Source organism: Equus przewalskii, chromosome 13 (genome assembly GCF_037783145.1).
Source record: "Equus przewalskii isolate Varuska chromosome 13, EquPr2, whole genome shotgun sequence".
NCBI classification, from domain to species: Eukaryota; Metazoa; Chordata; class Mammalia; order Perissodactyla; family Equidae; genus Equus; species Equus przewalskii.
Window position 1 is genome coordinate 83,685,734 of NC_091843.1, and position 22,292 is coordinate 83,708,025.

Genomic DNA, 22,292 nt, shown 5'->3' on the forward strand with positions numbered 1-22,292 from the left:
AGACAGTGGTGTTGAAGGGCCCTCAGTTGTGTCAAGCCTCTTAGGTCCAAATGCCAGCAATGCTCAGCAGTGTATGACTTGCAGCAGGTCACGTCCCCTTTCTGGGCCTTGGTTTTCTTATCAGTAAAATGAGAGCAGACTTGTGTCTTTCTAAAAGCCCTCCTAGTTCTAAAATTTCTTGATTATATGGTACTACTTCATTTCATATAATTGAGGGGGCCCATTAAATTTTTTGGTAGATCAAAATTGTTAGCTGAATTATATCATAAAAGCATTGATACATTCACTATTTTTTCATCACTGGTGAGCATTTGGTCTCTATGAGTAGACTCCATGATGGTATTCAAGGAAATATATACCAGAATCTTAAGTTCCTAGAGGGGCTTACCACTGGAATCATATAATGAATCCTTTGTAAACTAAATAATTCCTTTATGAAGCAAGAAATTCCTCCATTTAATTATTTCTGTTTTAGTAAAATTTTGTATTATTTCATTTATTTTAAATCCTAGGATTTAAGGCTTATCTTTTAGAACTTTCAGAGTATGTCGACTTGATGTGAAGCCCTGGCTTGGCTACTTAGCAATAGTATAACCATGGACAAATTAACAAAGTACTTATGTGTTAAACCTCAGTTTCTCATCACCAAAAAGGATGAATACTAATAACCTCATAGGATTGCTGTAAGCATTGAGTGAAATAATAAATATAAAGAGTTTAGCATAATTCCTGACACAGACTGGCTCACAAGTGTATATTATTGTTGATATTATGTTTTTTGTTATTAAACACTCTCACCATTAGTGTTATTTTCTCTGTCAGAATGAAGATCCTTTATAGAGCAAAGAATGTGTGCCAAAATTTGCACCAGTTAAACAAATCTGAATGGAATACGTTTCACATGTTAAAAAATATAAAAATAATATCTACCACAAGATATATAAATTTATTTTTCTCAAGAATTAAAGGTTTAAAAACATGCAGTGGTTATGCCCTTGTTGATGCACAAAACCATCATCTGGTCATCCCAGGACTCATAAAAGTGTTTTAAAAGTTAGAGATTTGACTTATTCTAAAAGGTAAACATTGTTGACTAAAGAGTTAGATTTAGATAAAGACACTCATTTTGAAAGACGACTTAACCAAGATTTCTATAAGATTTGACCAAGACAACTTGATAAGATTTCTGTAGGATTATGATATATTTTGAAGTGATAAATTGAAACAGAGACAGACTTGTCAGTTGTTCTGATATTCCAAGGTAAACAAGAAAAAGTAAAATTTTGAAGAAAATGGTTCCCAGTGATAAAACATGATGTCTCCAGTGAGACTTAGAAATTCAGAATTAAAGTTCATAGTGTCAAACTCTAACTACTTGGAGACTTAAAAAAGTAAGAACTTCAAACTTACAATTGAAGATAATTTTGATAAGTCATATATTTTTCAGTCATCCTTCTAACTCACTTCTTTATAACTTTTAGCAGTGTTGACCACTTCTTCCTTCTTGAAACTCTCCTTGTGCATTCTGAAATGCTGATCTTGGCCCCCTGCCTAATTTTATACCTATTCAGTTTCGGTTTCCTGTCCTACCTCTTCTTGGTATTTTAAAATAATTATACATTTGATCTTTTTTCTTCTCACTCTTTCAAGTCTGTTCCATTCCTATGACTTTGTCACCGGTGATTCCTAAAATTGTCCAATCTAAACCCTATTCCTTCCATAAATATTTACTTGTCTGAGCCATTAGGCACAGATGAGGTCCACACTCTGTCAGAGCTTGCAGTCTGTTGGAGATACAGAGAAGAAAACAAGCCATGATCATGTTTAAGTTCTATGAAAGTGAGGTATATGACCCCATAAAAGCACCTAAACAGCCCTAACCTTCCCTGCTGAGACATTCGGGGAGACGGGAAGGGGACACACGGAGGTAGCAAAGAAAAGAGATGGCCATTGTGGTTGGGAGATTGGTTAGATTGAACAAATAAATACATTGATTGAAAAAATAAGTAAAAGATATTCAAGATCATGAAAGCCAGGCTTCTCACTGTTGGAGAACATACTTACAAACATAAAAAGAAAGAAAGCTAAACAATAATCCTGAGATTTTCACTTGGAATTGGAGGTGTTGAATTGGTGCTGGAGAGTATGAATTTATGGTTTGTGTATGTACCATACACACACACACAGATAGATATAGAATTACTCATAGATGTATGTGTGTGCATATACACATACATAGATTTTTGAGCTCAGCATCTACTGAGAAAGCCTAAAAGTAATGCCCCCAACTAACAACAAACACTCTGAGAACCCAGATCTTGATGCCTAAATACTGTCTTCCAGAGGAGGAATCAGGGACCTTTGGAGAAAGGACTGATTCCAGAGCTAGGCCAGAAAAAGAATGAGATGAACCCGGAACATCTTTTGCCAGTAAGGAAATACTCAAGATATGATGGAGACATGTCAAAAGGATGTAAGAATCAGCTTGAAGAGCCTTCCACTGACCACATCTTGGGTAATTTTAATATTAAAATAAATGATGATAGTAATATATTACTACCCATTGAATAAAAGAAGAATCCAAGTCTATATTTAAATTAAAAATTTATAAACAAATGAGAAGGGAAAGCTCCTCCTTATAGTGGAATGCCAACTAATAAGCATAGAAAGAATGGATAGACATCAAATATGTCCACTTTGCAACTATCATGGTGCTCAAGCATTGTCAGTGGATGCTAAGGCTGGTAGGTTGATAAAGGATGGATGAAGAATGGATATTGATAATCTTGGAATAGCTCCAATACTGAAAGTAATAAATTACAAAGGGGGAAAATAATGATCTGATAGTGGAGAAACCTGGCAGACACCAACACAATCAGATGACAAAGGTTAACATCACCAGTGATGGGTTGAATCAACATCATGTGCCCTCTAATGTGGTACACTGAAAAGAACATAGCATCATTTCTGCGATATCCTTCTAAGAAAGTATGACCTGAGTCTGGGTCACGAAGAGGCATCAGAGGATCGTCTTGTAGAATTTAAGGCCTGTTCTCTTTAAAACTGTTGGGGACGTGATAAGGGAAGACCAAGGAATTAGTCCTGCTTGGAGGAGCATGAAGAGAAGTGACAACAAATGCAACATGTATTCCATGAGATCCTGGTCCCAGAAAGAAAAAAGAAACATTATTGAGACAAATGACAAAACTTGAGTGAGGTCTGTGGCTTGGATGGCAGTGTTGTCTCAGTATTGATTTCCTGCCTCGAAAAGTTGTATTGTGGTCATGTAGAGGAATATCCTTGTTTAGGGAGCTATATTCTGTAGTACCTAGGGGTACCGAGCATAATGTCTGCAACGTGCTCTCGGGGTTCTGAAAAAGACTTATAATAACAAATGTATATAGAGAGAAGGAGAAAGGGTCACAGGGCGAATGTGATAAAATGTTAACACTTGGACAATCTGTGTCAGGGTATATGGGAATCCTTTTTACTGTCTGTGAAAGTTTTCTGTAAGTTTGAAATTTCTAAACAATATGTACATATTTTAAAGCAAATAACAGAAGGAGAATTTATCCCAGACTAGGATAATAGGAAAGAATTTTGTTAGGAAGTGGTCCCTAAACTGAGATCTAAAATATGTCAGCAGTAGGCGCTTAAGGATCTGTGAGCTCCTTGAGAGGAGAGAGAGTTTATTTTCAGTTTTTGTTTTGTTTTTAATGGTTGATATTTAGGTGGTGTTCACTGAATGTATGAATTGGAAAAAAAACTGCAGGAAGTTCAGTGTGACTGGAAGTTAGAATGTCAGTGTAGCAATGGCAAGAAATTAGGCTGGAAAGGTAAGCAGCGAACACATCATGTAGTAGGAACTCAGTAAATATGTATTGAGTGTGTCCGTAAGGAAAAAAAAAATATGAAAGAATTACAAAAGTGGCTTAAGAAATGGCCGCTCCTTCCTGCATCTCAAGTGGTAACAAGTAAGGAAACAGTTATGATCTGGATATGTAAACTCCTTACTATTACTGAAATGTTGGAAAATTTTATTAACTAGACAAGATTGATCCTGCTTTAAGTTAAATCGGTGAAACTCACCAATTGTCAGGACTGTGTGTGTCTGCGTATACACATAGACTTGGTAGGACCCCAGGTGTGGATGGCTTTAGCTCTCGGCGCTGCTCTGACAGCTGTTGGAAACTCGCGACTCAGTAGACCCCCAGTGTGGCACCCTGCGTAAGGTGAAGCCTGTGGATCCCCATCCTTTTCAGTTCTTTTTCTCTTTTCCCAGCCAAATTGTTTCAACTTAATTGGAGTACTATTTTTCTAAATAGTTTCTTAGGGAAAAAATGACTACAACAAAAATATTCGTTGGCCCCTCGGCATTTTAGTCCTGCTGCTATTGTAATCCCAGATGAATAACGTATTCTGCAGAAATAGAGAGCTTACGTTTAAGAAGCAAAATTAGTTATTTCAGTACCTTCAGTAAATTAATTTTGGAGGAAGTCATTATACTCAGGAAGAAATAGGACAGTTTTCGCCTAGAGTTTTATGCCCCCCAAATACTTAGTTTGTTTGCCACGAAATTGGGCAAAGGAGAATCTTTCTAGAACTAAGAGCTTATACTAAGTATATAGACCTATAAAATTTATAAATGAATGTGAAATATTAAAAAATCTTGTAAAATACTCAAATGCATTCTGTAATTTTTGGAATTTTTAAAGAGAATTATTAAAGCACTTATTTTATAAGTATTTTACAATATTACTTTTTATTTTGTTTTACTAAATATGCTAGGCACTTGGAGGTGTCCCAGGAAGTCAGCCATTACTTCCCAGTGGAATGGACCCAACTCGACAACAAGGTGACTACTTTAAAAGTGAAATTGATGTTGCAGATTCTCAAAGAAAATCCTTATCTCTTAAGGAAAATTCTGTTTGTATAAATCTTCCATAATTATACCAGTTGCATTTTTGCAGGTAATATGGCCAAGTGATTTATATTTTCAGCTAACTCTTAATTATGCATAATAGTGAGGGCATGATAACATAAGAAACAGAATAATTAAATATCCAAGAATCCATATTTTAACTAATAACTTCTAAAGCTTTTTATATAACTTCTAACAAGTAGGAATCAAAGTAATTATATCACTTATGATTTCCTCTGCCTTTTTCAGAAAGGGAGATTAGTCCACCCAAAAGATGAGCAGGAGGAAAGAGGATGCTGAGCCACAAGTGACTTGAATAGTTTCACAAACCCAATAATCAAGTCGTTCCAAAGAGATGTTTAGGTACCACAGTTATGTACAGCTCTATTGTGCTGTTCCCAGGGAAGAGAGGTAAATGTTGTGAGATGCATAATTCAACACAGAGTAGGAAGAAAATTTCAATCTTAAGACATTTAACGGAGAGTGTGGGTAGGTCGTGGTAAGAAAAGTGGCCAGAGAAGCCAAGATTAGACGATGTCAGTAACTCAGTCCCTTAGTAAATACGATGTTGTAAAACCAAGCAGAGAGGAAGCTGTTGGCCTCTGGTTGAGCACTCACGCTGATTATATTGCTAATATCTTCATACTTTGTAATTTCTTTAGGACATCCAAATATGGGTGGGCCAATGCAGAGAATGACTCCTCCAAGAGGAATGGTGCCCTTAGGACCACAGGTAAATAATCAGTGCAGAAAGCTACTTGCTGAGTTTTTTGCCTTCATCTTATAAGAACAAACTTATTATTTGCTGGCTTTTATTATATGCGTTAAAGCTTGTATAACATAGTTGTTAGGCTCTTGAGGACATAATATCTGTGACGTGTCCAAATTGATGTAACAACAAACTGTATTTTAACAGGTGCTATCACATATGCCTTTAGTTCATTAGAGAAAATACATTGCATAAAAATATAGCAATTATTGTAGAAAGATATTTACCCTTTTGTTAGTTATATTAAGGAAATACTTTTAAATTTATAGTAATTATTATAAGAAGATAACCATGCAAGTTAAATAAAACACAGTTGATCAAAAATATTAAATAGAATAAGCAGCATAAAATATATTTCTATAAGTCTTTTAAAGAATGCCATTGACAATGTATTATATACAACCATATTTCTTTATAGAATGTGGAAACAATAGACAATGACTTAGAAATAAACATTAAAATGGGTCTCCCTGAACAAGCGTAATACCATCAGTATACATGTGTTGGTAGCCTGCTTCTCTATCGAAGTTTCCATGCAGTATACACTGAAGTCAAACCTGTCCTCGCTGTTGGTAGCATTTTTAAAGTATGCTATTCCAGGCTATCGTTTATTTTATCTAAAGCATCCTTTTGTCTCCCTTGGGAAAATGCGTGAAGTAGAAATTAATTGTCTTTCAAAGAAATGAATCCAAAATCCAGAATTTTAAATTTCTACCTCATGGGTCAGAAGTTAGTATGTTATAAACTGGTTAAAAGAGGAATTAATTTATTTTCTGTATCCTTTCCTAGAACAGCATTGAAGTGATAGTTTAGGAGCTTGTTTCGTGAATCTATTTAAAAATTACATTAATATTTTGTTGTGTTCCCAAAGGAGTCAGAGAATTAAAAATCTAACATGCAGATAATGTGATTTAGACATAGGCGTTTCTAACCTATATATAATAATATATATATTAACTATATTGAAATGTGAAGCACATACAACCACATTTTTCAAAGATACTACGTTGCGTGACAAAGTAACACACTGTACAAATACGTTTGATATCCTCAAAGTCAGAAAAAAACAATTTCTTTTATTTAGGCTCAGTTCTTTCTTATGATTTTCTTAAGATCTTATAAAACTCTGATTTAGATATTTAAATTATTTTTCCCTATTTCTACCCATGTTAGGGATGATGATTTATGTGACCAGTCATCATTGAGTTATTAACAGCAATTAGAATTTATGAGATCTATAGGATATTTCATTGATTGAATATACTTTTAGTCTAATGAACTAAGCCAACCAGTTTGGCTATAAAGAACTTGAGTGATTTTTTTCCGGAAAGATTTTTATAATAGATACATTTCAAATATATCTCAAAAACTTTATGCATATAATTTAGTTATCATTGTTCATTTGGTTCACTTATTTTCCAGCTAGCTGCTCTTTAAGCTTTTGTCATCCCCAGACCAGTATTTTTAATACTTTTAAAAACTAGAGTCTGACTTAAAAGTCAGTTTTGCAATCGTTGAAAGAAATACCAATGCTTACCTAAGTTATATGAACACTTGGATCTCATTTGACAATGCAGAAATAAAGAGCATACTGGCCTTTATGTTTTATAAATATCTAGCTATATGTATATATGTTTTGTATTATAAGTAAATTACAACAGAAAATGAGAAAACATATTTCTGTTGAGTAATCTCTTATTGATGAGTTTTAATAAATGTGAATTCTTTGTTGCATTTTCAAACCCAAAGAGAGTAGTTTTTTTCTTCCTTTAGGATTAGTATCCTTCCTATCTATTCCTTTATAATTTGAGGGAAGTAAAGTATTCTGGCATGAATTTACCTCAGAAATCAGGAATACCTACAGTAACTCTTTTAAATCACAGTATGCAAAGTATAAAAAGTTAAAGGAAATTATTTATACAAATCATGTACTTAAGTGAAAAAAGGAGTCATGTTCATGTGAACGGTACAACAGATAAAAGTGAGGTACAATTATTTGTAATGGGGGTTCTTGTGAGATATTTACTTATAACTAACGCCTGATATAGAAAAGATGCGCATTATAAACTATGTGATTTGTAGTAAAGGTTAGCTGTGTTTCTTGCAAGGTAGTAGAGAACAACTCTCACAGCAGACATTTGATCACACAGATGCGACCCAAGAGCAGAATGCCTCTGCCTTTGTGCAGTCGAATTACAGAAATAGTCTCTGGAATATTGTCTCTAGCCTCATGCACAGCAAAATACATGTCTCTTTTTTATCAGAGATATTGTTTCCATAATTTTGTGAGCTTAAGATCACTGTGGTGAAGAGGGACAGTAGTTATCTATTGGAACAACTGAATTCCTAGAACAAATATGTCTAATCTAATGCTTCTTAGATAATGCCCATTTAGGCAAAGTGCGCACCTAGAACATAGTAAACGTGATGAATACTTTATTGCATGGATGAAAGAATAAAAGTTTGCTCCAAATCCTGGCATATTTTCCCACCCCTTAATCTATTTTAAATCTAAATTTTTCAGTAATATATGATTTTTAAATTGATATCCATATTTTTTCAATAGAAAAGCAAAATTATCTATTTAATCAAGAAAAAATGTCTTCCCTAATACCATATTTGAAGTCATTTTTCTACTTGCTTTTGGAATAAGATATACTTACCTTGCCTGTGTTTCTATGCTCAGCAGGTGCCATATGATTAACAGAAAAACTTGCCAGGATTACCCAACTAGTTCTAGTTCTCTAGAAATCCAAAGGATAAATGAGTTAGGGTTAAATAAGAACATGTCATGATTTCCAAATCAAACACTTGGGGTGGGAAATGGTGAGATAGAAATGCGTGATAGGCTGTCATGTAAAGAGAGAGTAAACTGATTCTGTATTTTCAAATCTAAGATGGGAGGTAGAATTCAGCTCAGTATAGAGAAGAACTTTCTAGAAACTAAACTGCCCAATCACGGAAAAACTCTTTGCTAAACTTTCTAAGCAGAGTCTGAACAGCCATTTTGTCAGGAACATTGCATTGTGAGAGAGATTAAACCAGATGGAATTGTATAACTGCTATCAGCTTTAAAATTCAGTGATTCTAAATTACCTCTTCCCATTCTGCCTTTGTTGCTAGCACTTGGAAAGCCAGTTGTGATTTCTTATCTTCCTGTTTTCTTTTTGCTTCAGATTATGCACAAAATTAAAATATTTTGTAAATCTCTCAAGTTTTATATCGGACAATTTCTTACTCGTTTTCCCGTGACACTAGAGCACTGTGATGCTTGAGCACTGGACATACAAAGATGAGTAAAACAGACTCGGCCTCCAGTGTACTTGTTATTTGGCATGAGATGCGGATACGTAAAGAAAAACTATTATGCAGTAGAAGAAAGTCTAGAAAAGAAATATGCAAACTCTGTCAGGAAGTCATTCCATAAACAAGCAAGAAATTCTGTTGGGATGGAGGGCTCAAGGGAAGCTGATGAGAAAAGCACTCATTTAAGTGAGTCCCTTACTAACTGTGATGAGAAAGAGCAGCTACGATTTTTGAGCACCAAGTGTCATGCTATTAATGCAGGAAGCACTATGACAGGTGTTTTATATGATTTCATTTTGTCCTCCAACAAGCTTATAAGGGAGATAATATTATCACTTTACAGATAAGGAAATTAAGGTTGAGCGGATCCCTGGGAGAATCATTGGGCCGAGATCACATGTATCGAAAGAGGGGCAGAGGAAATGGGGCAGTGCAACAGAGATTCAAGCCAATGTGTCTGTGTCCAGAGCTGTAAAGAAAACTAGTGTTTTCTTTAATAAAATAAAACACAGATCTTCTAAGACTAAAAATGAGGGAGACTTTCCCTGTGAAGCATTTCTGCTATACTTTACCATTCAGATTTTATTCTCAGTGACTAACTTTCTTCTCAGAGACGCCTTGCTAGCACTGCTCTGCTGCCACCATGCCGGGTCCCGAGGTTAAGGGAAATAGCTATCCTTTTAACCAATGATCCAGTGTGGACAAGAACCACTTTACTATCCCATAGCACACGGAATTGGGATATTTAAATAAGATTTCCTGAAAGTAAAAGTAATAAACGATGAGAATAGCATGTGCCTAGGTAATTTGTTTATAAACTGTGGCTTAGCCTCTAAAGTTAACAGACCTTCTCTCATTGAATATTTCCTTGTCATCTTAGCACCTACTACACAGAAGGCCACAGCAGATGAGTTAACATGAGTGTAAACATGTATTGTGTGTTTCTAAACCACAAGGAATCCAGTAGGCTGGAGGGTATAGTTGGGAGTAGGAGAAGAAGGTAAGAATTATAGAAAATGAGGGCAGGAGATAGGCTGAGAGTAATCTGTGAAGGACTTCATAGAACCAAGCTGAGGAGTATAGGCTTTATTTGATAGGCAGTGTGGGACATCACGGCTTTTAAGTGACGTAAGTAGGACTGAGTTTTAGAAGCGTAGTTCTGGAAGCAGTATGGAGGATACTTTAGGAGGAGGAGAGACTAAGTCAAGAGAGACCAATTAAGATAGTACAGTAGTCTTAGTAAATGACAAAGATTAGAGATACGAAGGAGAGGACTATTTCAAGAGCTATTTCACAGGTAGAATCAATAGTTTTTGGCAACTGACTGGCTGTGGAAATTGAAAGAAAAAGAAGAGACATCAAGGAGCTTGCAGAGGTTCTTAGCCTGGACTGTTGTGTGGAAGGTGACGCCACAGAACTAACTGAGGAAGGCAGTATAAAGAGCACAGTCGTGAGAAGAAAATATTGCATTTACTTTTAGAAATGCTGAGCATGAAGTGGTATCCATTTAGAAACAACCCATATGAAGTTCACCATATGAGTTGTCTAGGAGCTTAGGGGACATATCATGAATGTAAAAGATTTGGGATACTTAACTATAAGTAGTTGTTGAACTAATGGAAGCAGATAAAATTACCCGTAAATGTGCATTTATTGAAAAAAAAAATGCTATGGCTAGAACTTGGGGAAAAGCAACATTTAAAGAGTTAGCCAAATAAAAGGAAACTGCAAAAGAGTAGTCAAAAAACTTGAAGGAATAGTGATGTCAGAACACCAAGCATGAAAGTGGCTGGTAGTGTCAAAATGAATCAACAGGACAATGTTAAAGTTAATCTTTTGGCCTCTGTGCTAAGTGAAATAAGCTAATATGCATGTTAAAGCATTAAAATGTTTTTATCCTTTGAAAGCACATTATAGATATTGACAGAGGTCTATTGAGTTGTGTAATTCATGCATACATATTTTGAGTGTACTTTAGTTTTCTTATATTTTTGTGTTTGTATTAGTGTATTTGAGTATTGGATGTATTATTTTGTGAACAGAAGTTCTTATGTTGGGTTCCCCTGTTTGTTTTTTTTCTCAGACTTTATGTAACTTTCCTGGTTCTGACAATTTCAAATATGTTGACTAAGTCTTTTCTTTAAAAACAGTTTTGGATTTGTGAAATGTTTTATTTGAAAAAGTTCACTGTTGTACAGATAGTGGGAAGTTAGTGAAGACGTGTTGAGTAGTAACGTTTCAGTTATACATTAATCGTTAACATGCTCCAATGATGTTACATATTCGCATCATTTTTAAAAGACACAAACCAAAGTAATCGTTAAAATAGAAGCAAAGGGACAAGAGTGGAGCCTTCAGAGAATGAATTGCACAGGCCTCTCCATCAGGAGTTATGTAGGGAAATCATTAACCTGCTCTCCTTTCTTTCCCCCCTCCTCTTTGGTTTTGTTTTTTTGTTTTGTGGTAGTCTGACCCTTGGTTATCATTACAGAACTATGGAGGTGCAATGAGACCCCCACTGAATGCTTTAGCTGGCCCTGGAATGCCTGGAATGAACATGTAAGCAAAATGCTGTGTTATCCTGTTTACTCAAGTGCTCTGTCTTCTGTTTTCTGAAGTGACACTAACTTGTAGCACAATTTGAGGTCCTCACGCTCTGTGTACTATAAACAAACTAAACATGAGCCTCAGTGTTTGCTTCCTTTCACAACATAGTCTCTGTTTGTCTTCCTTCCTTTGTGACCTTTAACTTTTTTTCCATTTTCAGGTGCCATAAATGCCAACTTTCAGGCTATTTCTTTTTGATTTTCATATTTCATTTGTCATAAAAATGGGTCTTTAAAAGTAAGCCCACAGTCTCCAGATAGTCTGTAGAAAAAGATGAAGAGAGGCTGACACCACGGCCATGGCTTAGCTCTACAGAAGTAGATAATTGAACATTGGTAACTTCATCTTAACAGATACGTAGTGATTCCTAAGAGTGTGGTTTTTAACTCATAAATCTATGTCTTGACTTTCACTTTGTTGGGGCCACTCTTAACACTGGAAGAATTCTCTCTGGTAGTGTCTTCTATACTAAGGAATTTTCCATGGTGTAGTAGGAATTCCTTTTGAAAATTCAGGATGCACTTAGATGCGGAGTAAACTAACAGGATGTTTTTGTTTGTTTACTGAAAAGGGCCTTTCAAGCCCAAAGACAATAGTTTGTTTCGATCAGCAAATATAATGCAGTTTCTTAAGGAATTTTTATTTGCTTTTCATTATCTGACTTGCCCACAAAGTTCCACCTACACCAGGTGCTTGTTAGTGACTTTCATTAATTCACTTGAGGATCAATTCCATGATGTGGCCTAAGGCAGGCTTGCCAGAAATAATGAAAATGCTCCATATAGGGTTGTGGGTAGTCTCCTCTAATAGATTTCCCATCAGTCCATGTTTTGGTTACTTACATGTCAAATTTAAAACTCTACCATCACTTAATTGCATTGAAGATATACTGTGAGATAAGTTCTTTTAATGTACATAGGGATTTTTTTATGTTTCTGAAACCATTTTCATGGAAAGCAGTTTTGCCTAAAATAGAAAATAGGTTAATAGGTGGATACCAGCCAGACTCAAAACTGACAGAACAAGGGGAAAAAGTAGGTCAAATTTTCCTATCACTTCTTTTCAATTTGGAAGTAAAAATGGGTAGACATGAAGTCTGACTTTTCTTAAATTCCTCAAAGGCTTAGCCGTTATTAATGGTTGATACAAAAAGGAGCGAGTGATATTTTATGCTTATTTCTAAAGCTGAAACTCTTACCAATAGGATTTAGATATATATAAAATTTACCTACCTGAGATTCTGACTTTAAATTGAAATAGCTTGTAAGATATATAATTTTGAATACTATGTATAGATATAAGGAGTATACATCTTGAATACTGTGATCAACCCAGAATTATCATTAAGTATTAAGAATGTGTCTAGTATTATTTTATATTATTATTCTTCATTATAATCAGCCATGTGGTGATCTTTAGATCTTTAGTTTTTGCTAATACAAAGAAAAAAGTTATTTTCATGTGACCATTGAGAGACTCAAATAGCTGTTTAAAATGTTGAAGTCCTTTCTCTAAACTATGAAGACTAAAAATTTGGCTGAAAATTTTAATATGATTATTTTTGTTGATATTTGAGTAAATATGCCAAGATACTTTTAAATATTTTCTATTACATAATATTTTACTATTTATATAATTTCTAGTTCTTAAGGAATCTTTAAGCCTTACAGACTCAGATTTCCGTTATTTGATACTATTGTCTTTTATTTGGGGTCTTATATTACTTTCAGTTTTCCATAAATTAGGATTCCTTCCAGGATATTGAAAATGTAACTATTTACATAGTTACATTTGTAAATATTTCCCTCTAACAGGGAAAGTTCTGAATTATGGAAGATGCAACCAGAGAGAATAATTCTTGCATTGGTGTCAACCCCAACAAAGCAAAAGTGAATTTAAAGAAACATGAAAAATAAAACACGTTATTATCTCTATTGTACTCAATAGAGTAAGCTTTATTGAAATTCACTTCATAATTTATTATCTTTACAACAAAGTGGATCTTACTGTGTTGTGGCAAACGAGTATTTATAACTAGTATTTGTGGCTAGTCACATCTTTGCAGGTTGGGTACCTTAAAAATTGAAGGCAAAGGCATTAGAATAGTGTTACCTCAAGCTATGTTTTTAGCAGTCTAAAATATTCGTTTATTGGGGCCAGGAGGGCCCTGCTGGAGAATCATATCTGGATGATTTGTCTTTAGCTTGTCACTTTTTCTTGTTTGCCTTGAAAGTATGACAATGAAAATTACCCAACCCTGGTCACTAAAGTATTTTTAAATACTGTATTCTAACGGACAACTTTATCCCTTTATTGAAGAATAAACCATTTGGAACAAAATTTTGATAATTTTGTTGTTAAAAAAATTGTTCACCTCCAAAGAAAATGGTTATTCTGATACAATTTTTACATTTCTGTGCTCTAAACTCAGGATAAAGTATACATAGTGTCATTTAAAATTAAAATAAGAATATACTTTTAATGTTTTTATAACTAGCGTTACATCTTTAGAAGTAAAAGCTTAATAGCAGTTTCAGTAATTTAAAGTAGAATTTACAAATGTAAATGTTTCAAATGCATTATAGATTATTTTTTAAAGAAAAGTATGTTTCTAAATTAACAAAATTTTTACAGATTTCCAAAGAATTTAGCATTCAACATTAAAACATTTCTAATTCAACTTTGTATACTTTAGTATTTTATAAAAACTAAGGACAAAGAATTTCAAAGGGTCTAGACCTTTTTGTTCTAAATCGTATCGTATAGAATTGTAAAATTTGTGTAATTATTACCTTGAAATAAAATGGTTACCACAAGCGAAATGTTGGGAGAAACTTATCTTATCCATATGAATTATTATTTAATCTATTATATTCAAATACAATTTAATATGAAATATGCAGAGATTGGTTTAGTATTTGTCCAACAATCAAAATGCATAAAAGGTATTTTATGTTACTTGTAATAAGTTTAACATTTAATTTAATGCTACTTATTTAATTAAGTAAAATGTTTAACATTTAATTTAGCATATTAATTTAACATTAGACAAATTAAATAAAATATATTTAATACATCATATTCATAAGTCCTTATTTACACATTTCAAAATTATGAGATTGTTATCTACATAACACCACTGTATATAATTTTTTGCCATGATTTGGATATAGTATATTTTTTATGTTGTCTTAAGATAAATATTTCCCAATTTCTTTACTGTGTTTTATTTAACATGAAACAAATCAAATGGTTTACTTGATCAGCATGTATCCTATGTTTTCTGTTAGTTTCTGTCCATTAGGCGTGGAATCCTATATAAAAGCATCTTTGTAAAGCGTTCCCATAGTCAGTTGTACGATCATCATCATCGTCTTAGAGAGACGACGATTTTCAGAAGCAATACAGGTGCTCCTCACCTCCTCCCTGTGCACAATTCTTTGACCAGCTCCCCTCTGGCATCTTTTTTCCCCTTCTGTTCCTCAAGCAGAATTGGGAAAGAGTGCACTTGGGCATCCTAATAGAGCCCAAGGACAGGATTTTCGTGCCCTTCCCTGCTGTGTACCTGGGGAGTCCCTGGGGAATCCCAACACAAAACTAGAAACAGTTCTAAATAGTCCAAGCAAACGTGGGTAATATCGCTAACTTGGACAGCCTCTATCTAATATTTAGAACTTTCGATATAAGGTCCCTAGAATAAGAATCAGAGGACATGTTATTTTAATTAAAAATTTTCACTACTTTTAGAGGGAAAAGGGAATTTTGAGTGACCCTAATTACAGAGGACCGACTGAAAGAAGCCTACTTTTTATCAGGCAGTATTCATTCAGGTATGCTTGATACTAAAACATGAGGACGAGAGACCTTTTTGACTTAATTAATTAAGCATTAATTTTGTTTTAAAATTATGTCCTTTTAAGCTATGGATACAAAACATTCTCCTCCACCCTAAAAGGAAGTAATATGTTGACATACATTGGCATAGGTTACCTCCTATTTTTTGAAGATTTACTCTGGCCGCTGCGTGGGACTACAATTCCGAAAACAAGAAATGTGATTGCCTTGCTCAGTAGTAACTAGACTGTCAAGAGCGCTGATAGACAGACTGATGTATGCATGTATAATGTAATGTGTGATGGGCTGCAATTTTTTCAAAAGGAGGCAAATTTAGACATCTTTTATGTACATTTATTTATTTGTAGCTTAATAAGAGCAATCATTTTATATATATTAATATTTTACAAATAATTTCATTTTCATTTTGAATGAGATACAGGTGGCGCTTATATTGCTATCACAAGATTATAGTTTATATTTATTTCATAATTAATGCTTTTTACTTCAAAGGTGTGCTTTTATAATGATTTAGGTATGTGTATGTATTTACTTCTACAGTTGCTTACCACTTTTAGTGGCTATTACAGTAACTGGACTTAATATTAAAATAAAACTGGGCTCACTAAAAGCAATTTGATTTGAGAAGAAAACTGCTTTTTGAAATGATAAAATTTTTTGATTTGAGAAATTAAAAATCTGTGAAAATATAAAGTATGAAAAGAGTGATTTCAGTGTTTTTTTTTTTTATTTCAGTGTTGAACTAGAACTGCATAGTAACAGAATTGTAAATGTTAATATTTTATGATTTGTTATTGCCTATTATGAAACATTCAAAGCCTACACTTTAGGCTTTAACCAAATTTTAACCTATGTTAAAATGTCATTTATCATATTGTCTTGCAGGGGTCCAGGTGGTGGTCGACCTTGGCCAAACCCAACAAATGCCAATTCAGTGAGTATATGTGTCTTTTAGTTGTTTTTGCACTTTTTAGCATTTAACAACAACAACAATCTGTTGCTTTTGAAAGCCCTGCAATTGGTTATATTAACCTTTTTTAAAAAGTAATCATCCAAAATATATATTTTTTGTATATGTTTTTTAAATATGCATAATGTTTGAAATTACGTAATTTTTCACTTCAAGATCTAATGTAAACATGCATTCTATGTAGATTACAGACTTTCAAAAATAAAGATAGAAAGCATGATTTAAGTATGCTATGTAGCCTATATTTATGATAAAATACATTTATCATAAAATGGTTTCCTCTTCTAAAATAACTATAATAAACACTAAGTTGTTAGATAAAGTCAATCTCTAGTTATGATTATATTTTCTGTCCTAGTTACACCTGGATTTGCTCTCTTGCTGCCCCAGGAGGCAAGTGCACAGTTGCCTTATGCCTGTGAGCTAAATTACCATCCTTACACATCTATCTGTGTATCTGACAACCTTGGAATTTTCCTTACGTGTTTTATGGCAGTGGTTTGACTGCACAAATATTTTTATCTCTTAATAATGTCATATAAATATATGCACAGGTTGAAAATTAAGCTTTCAATCTTAATACGATTTTAATTTGATGATCCTAGAGATGTTTTTCTGTCTTGACTTTGAAATCTTGAGTTCTTCAATATGTGAGAGAGGTCTGCTGTGTACGTATGTGTAGAATGTGCACTGCACAAAGGTTCCTGAATCAAGGGAGTCAGTAGGGGGCTAAAATACAGCTTGTGTTCCACTTGTGAAGTCTATGAATATCTGACCAGAGGGGATGCCTTTCACTAATATGCACAGAGGTACCTTCTTTGGCTAACAGTGGCCTTAATGCTAAATAAACATGAAACTGATCAAATGTTTAAGGTTAATTTAAACTTCAAAAAAATTTAAAGCAAAGTGTGTGTGGTATAGGAAGAATCATCCTAAATCCGTTGCTAGTCTAAGGCAGAAATCACTTCCTACTCAAGTAACTTTCATATTTTTAGAGAAAAAATATTAATTTATATTGCCTGCCTCTCTCTTAGTTTCAGTAGCTATGACATTTGCTAATTAAATAAAATTTTTTGCGGGGGAGAGAGTGATGATATTGCTTCCATTTGGGTCTTGGGTGTACTATTTAATCTCAACAAATCTTTCTAAGATACTGTTTTGCCACATTATGTTATAATGTGAATATCTTTACTCCTCCAAAATTCTTTTAGTTTGCTTACATACTTTTGAAGAGTTCACTTTCGATTTGCTTCTTGTATATGCCTTTCAAATTCATTCACAATTTAACTTAAAATGGCATCTGGCCAGCAGCTCAAGATACACTTCTGTCAACTCTTTGTTAAAATATCCATAAAGATACTGAAAAAACAATCTTTTATGACACTGAAAACTCTGACAATCTTCCTATTGCAAGAATCTGGAAAGAATTTCTATTCTCTGCACGTCTGATGAAACTGGATTCAGACACCCAGTTGATAGCCCCCCTTAACTATGGAAGCCTTCTCACCTGGAAGCGAGAACACCCTTCTCTCCTTCCTTGTCATCTCAACAAGTCATCCCTCCACTGCCCATTGCAGGCAGCCAGGTGCAAGCACCGCCACCACTGCCCACTTCCAGCAGTACCTCCCTTTATGCAGCCATCTGTATAAAGCCCCTAGGAAGCGGGGCAGGACTGGATGTGAGGATAGCACACTGTACCTAGCCAGTAATCATTCAGGGAAGAGTACTGGGTAAGACGGAGGTGAGGAGAGAGTTCTGCATTCTGATGGGTTTTAGTTTTCTAGGTACTGCATCTCTTCAGGATCTCATAGAGCTGAGCATTCGGGATGAGAGAATGTGCTGTATCAGGTCAGCGGCTCTGAATTATTTTAGACCCTGAGAAACACTAGGAATTAGGTTAGAAGCTGCGTGTATCAAACTGCTGTCCGCTGGGCAGTCTGCAGTGGGCTTTTGATCAGCACACATGTGGCAAGCAGTAGAGTTGACAGCAGTCCCTTCTGTTGATATGTAGCACATGTGGGTACGTCTCCCCTCACTCGAAGTAGCATATAGGGAACAGAGAGTGGGGAAAGAAGTGGGAGAAGGCCTACAGTTTTCTCTCCAGAAAGAGAAGGGGGCCATCATCCTGAGCACAGAAAGGAAACACATTCCTCTGAAAATGGTTTGTTATGAGAACAAGAAAAAAGTCATAGAAAACTGATGACATCCTAGCAAAAGCATAGGGCTCACGTGAAGCAAAGCGAAAAGTATTAAAGAGGGGTTTCCCCCTAAATACCATCGATTATATTGTAGTGACAACTCATCTGTTTTATTTTGAATTCCAAGTTCCCTAGACTCCTTGTCCATGTTTAAAATTACAGGGCCGACCCGGTGGCGCAGCGGTTAAGTGCGCACGTTCTGCTTTGTCAGCCCAGGGTTCACTGGTTCGATCCCTGGTGCGGACATAGCACCACTTGGCACGCCCTGCTGTGGCAGGCATCCCACATATAAAGTAGAGGAAGATGGGCATGGATGTTAGCTCAGGGCCACTCTTCCTCAGCAAAAAGAGGAGGATTAGCAGCAGATGTTAGCTCAGGGCTAATCTTCCTCAAAAAAAATAAAATAAAATTGCAAACACATTTCATTTCCTGTCAATACAGTAAATCTCTGGCTCCCAGGACAGCATATTAAAGTGGGTGCTTGTTTTGTTTTTGCTGTTTTCTTTTTTCTTTTTAAGGTATTTTTTTTTGGTGAGGAAGATTGTCCCTAAGCCAACATCTGTTGCCAATCTTCCTCTTTTTTTTTTTCCCTCCCCAAAGCCCGAGTACATAAGTTGTATACCCTAGTTGTAAGTCCTAGTTCTTCTATGTGGAATGCCACCACAGCATGGCTTGATGAGCGGTGCGTATGTCCGTGCCTAGGATCTGAACCGGCGAACCCTGGGCTGCCGAAGCAGAGCACATAAACTTAAGCACTATTCCACCAGGCTGGCCCCTGCTGTTTTCAAATGTGTTTTATATACTGTTTTTTTCTTTTAAATGTTTATTTCTAAGTAACTTCAGATTTGCAGAAAAGTTGTAAGAAAAGTACAAAGAATTCCCATTCACCCTTCACCCAGATTCCCAAGTGTTAACAGTTTGCCGCGTTTGCTTCATGATTTCCTTTCTGCACATACATATTTTTTCCTGCACCATTTGGGTTGCATTTAAGTTGCAGACATGATGGCCCTTTATCCCCAAATACTTAGTGTGTGTTTCCTAAAAACAAAGGCGTCTTTCATAATCACAGTATAAGGATCAAAATAAGAAAATTATCCTTGATATAATGCTATTTTCTAGTCTTCAGACCTCGTTTACATTTCACCAGTTGTCCCAGCAGTGTCCTTTGTAACAAAAGAAAACCCCAGTTCACTTGTTGCCTTCGTTGATCATGTTTGTCTCCTTTAAGCAGGAGCTGTTCCTCAACTTTTCTTTCTTAACCTTTCAGTTTTGTTGAATGCAAGCCAGTTATTTTGTAGACTATCCCATAATTTGGTTTTGTCTGATGTTTCCTCATGATTAGATTCAGGTTATATGTATTTGGCAAGAATGCTACAGAAGTCATTTTGTGTTTTCTCAGTGCATCATTTCGGGAGGCGTGCGGTGGTGGTTTGTCCTCTCATTCGTAATGTTAGCTTTGATCGCTTAGTTAAGGTGCTGCTCCTCAGGTTCTCTCCTCTAAAATTGCGGCTTTTCCCTTTGTAATTATTAACTTGTGGAGACATCCTTTGAAACTACCGTAAGTCCCTCTTCCCCCTCGTACTTCAGTCTGCTACTTTGGGCATCCGTTGATGATTCTTGCTGTGTTCATTGCCAAATGGCCATTTTCTAATTCTGCCTTTCCTTCTCCATTTATTAGTTGACTTTCTACTATAACAAAGAGGTTTTCTTCTCCATTCATTCATTCATTCATGTATATCAGATGTACTTGGAGATTCTTATTTTATTCCATGGGTTTTTGAGACTAAAATCATTCAGATTTGGCCAGTAGGAAGCCCCTCAAGCTAAATCCTTTGTCCTTTCACATGTCCACGTTATTCTTTGTGTTCAACTTTTCTTTCAACTTCGAAGCTCATCTTATATTTTCCCAGCCTTAGCCCTGGAAACAGCCATTTCTTTAAGGAACCTGGTTCCTTTTAGTGTAGAGTGGTATTTAGAGCCTATTGGAGTGATACAGCTTCTAGGCCCTCTCAACCGACAGAACTAGGATATAGATGTGTGCATATGCACACCCACACACATCTGTGTCTTTCTGTATCTATCTATATGTATCAAAACCATGAGTGCACACCAGGGCTTCAATTTCAATCCAACAAAACGGAGTTCATTCTGGATTTTCTGCTTTCCGTGTTTGTAACTTTCTTCTCTGAAAGTGAGAAGTCTGCCTACCATTGCCACCATAGATTTTTTTATTTGCTAAATCTTTGTCTATCCACAGTTTTGTCATGTAAAAGTATTTGATAAAAAATATTTTTGGCACCCTTTTACATGGGAGTAGGAGAAACATTTTTAAAGACAAATTCATGTTTTTAATTCTGAATGAAAGTGTGGTTTTTACTTCCTTAAATCTGAGCATTACAGTATTGGCCTCAGATTCTTTTTTTTTTTTTAAAGATTGGTACCTGAGCTAACAACTGTTGCCAATCTTTTTTTTTTTTTTTTTCCTGCTTTATCTCCCGAAACCACCCCATACATAGTTGTGTGTCTTAGTTGTGGGTCCTTTCCAGTTGTGGCATGTGAGACGCCGCCTCAACATGACCTGACGAGCAGCTGCATGTCCGTGCCCAGGATCTGAACCGTGGGCCGCTGCAGCGGAGCGTGAACTTAACCACTCAGTCACGGGGCTGGCCCCTGGCCTCAGATTCTTATTTGGAGGTTTGTTTACAAATCCACCAACTCTTTTTCCTTTTTTATACTTTTCACAAAGAACTGTGCACTTGGGTTTAGCTATATAAGATCTAATCATTAAGTAACAAGCACTTTTATTGAAAATATCTTAATTATTTTTATCTGGAGACACTTTTGATTAAAAGGTACATAAAACCAACAAAACTAGGCTCATATTGAAAGACAATGTTAGTGGATTGTGTATGTGAGAAGTCCAGATATAAATTTGCTTTGGGGCACATTAGGTTCCAAGGGTTCAAATAATATCATCAAGACCCAGTCTCTATCCATCGATTACGTTTGTTCTCCTCGTCATGGCAGGAAGGCTGTGTGAAGCTCCAGACTTATATCCTCACAGCTCCCAGTTGAGCACGGAAGAGCACAACTCTTTATCAGTTAAGCACCAGCATTGGGAATAGCTAACTGCACTGATGTGCTTAGCTTGGGTCATATGCTCATTCATGAACCAGTTATGGCCAGGTTTTGGGCTGTATCAGCCAGGCCTGGGTCACACACTCACTCCCTGAGCCCTACCAAAGCGACGTGGAAAAATGAGAGATATGGTTCACCAAAGAAAATTCAAGGAATTGTTAGCACAAAAGGGGATAGGCAAAAACAGCAAATGTTGAATATAGCATTGTATTTAACAACTCACTAGCTTGATAGGAAAAAGAAAGAGGAAACTCCTTTAAGGAAAAAAAACCCGAGAATTTATTGTAGTAATTAAGCCTAAGTGAATACAGATATCTTACTCCAAATAGGCTGTGCCCTGTGAAAATAGATGCTCACTTTTTTAAAAGAGCACTTAAAAGTAATAGAATATTTTCAACCTCTCACTGGCACAGATGATATCTTGGCGTTGCCCTCCTTGATTTCTAGCAAACCAGTGCTTATAAAGTAGTCGTAAACTTCAGAGTTGAAGAAAGCTACCTAGCTAAAATGTTACCAATCATTTAGGAA

At 35.4% G+C, this 22,292-nt stretch overlaps 1 protein-coding gene across 20 annotated transcripts in view; it reads left to right on the top strand.

Annotated features, from left to right (window-relative positions):
- Positions 1-22,292, top strand: part of SSBP2 (single stranded DNA binding protein 2) — a 293,559-nt gene that overhangs the window by 231,924 nt on the left and 39,343 nt on the right. For 11 of the 20 annotated variants that reach the window (XM_008518050.2, XM_008518049.2, XM_008518051.2 and 8 more), the window contains 4 exons: positions 4,789-4,855; positions 5,584-5,654; positions 11,488-11,555; positions 16,344-16,392. In XM_008518050.2, the coding sequence (XP_008516272.1) occupies positions 4,789-4,855; positions 5,584-5,654; positions 11,488-11,555; positions 16,344-16,392 (255 nt within the window). Of the gene's footprint in view, positions 1-4,788; positions 4,856-5,583; positions 5,655-11,463; positions 11,556-16,343; positions 16,393-22,292 lie in introns of all 20 variants that reach the window. The other 9 variants (XM_070571476.1, XM_070571477.1, XM_070571473.1 and 6 more) reach the window with 1 other exon arrangement.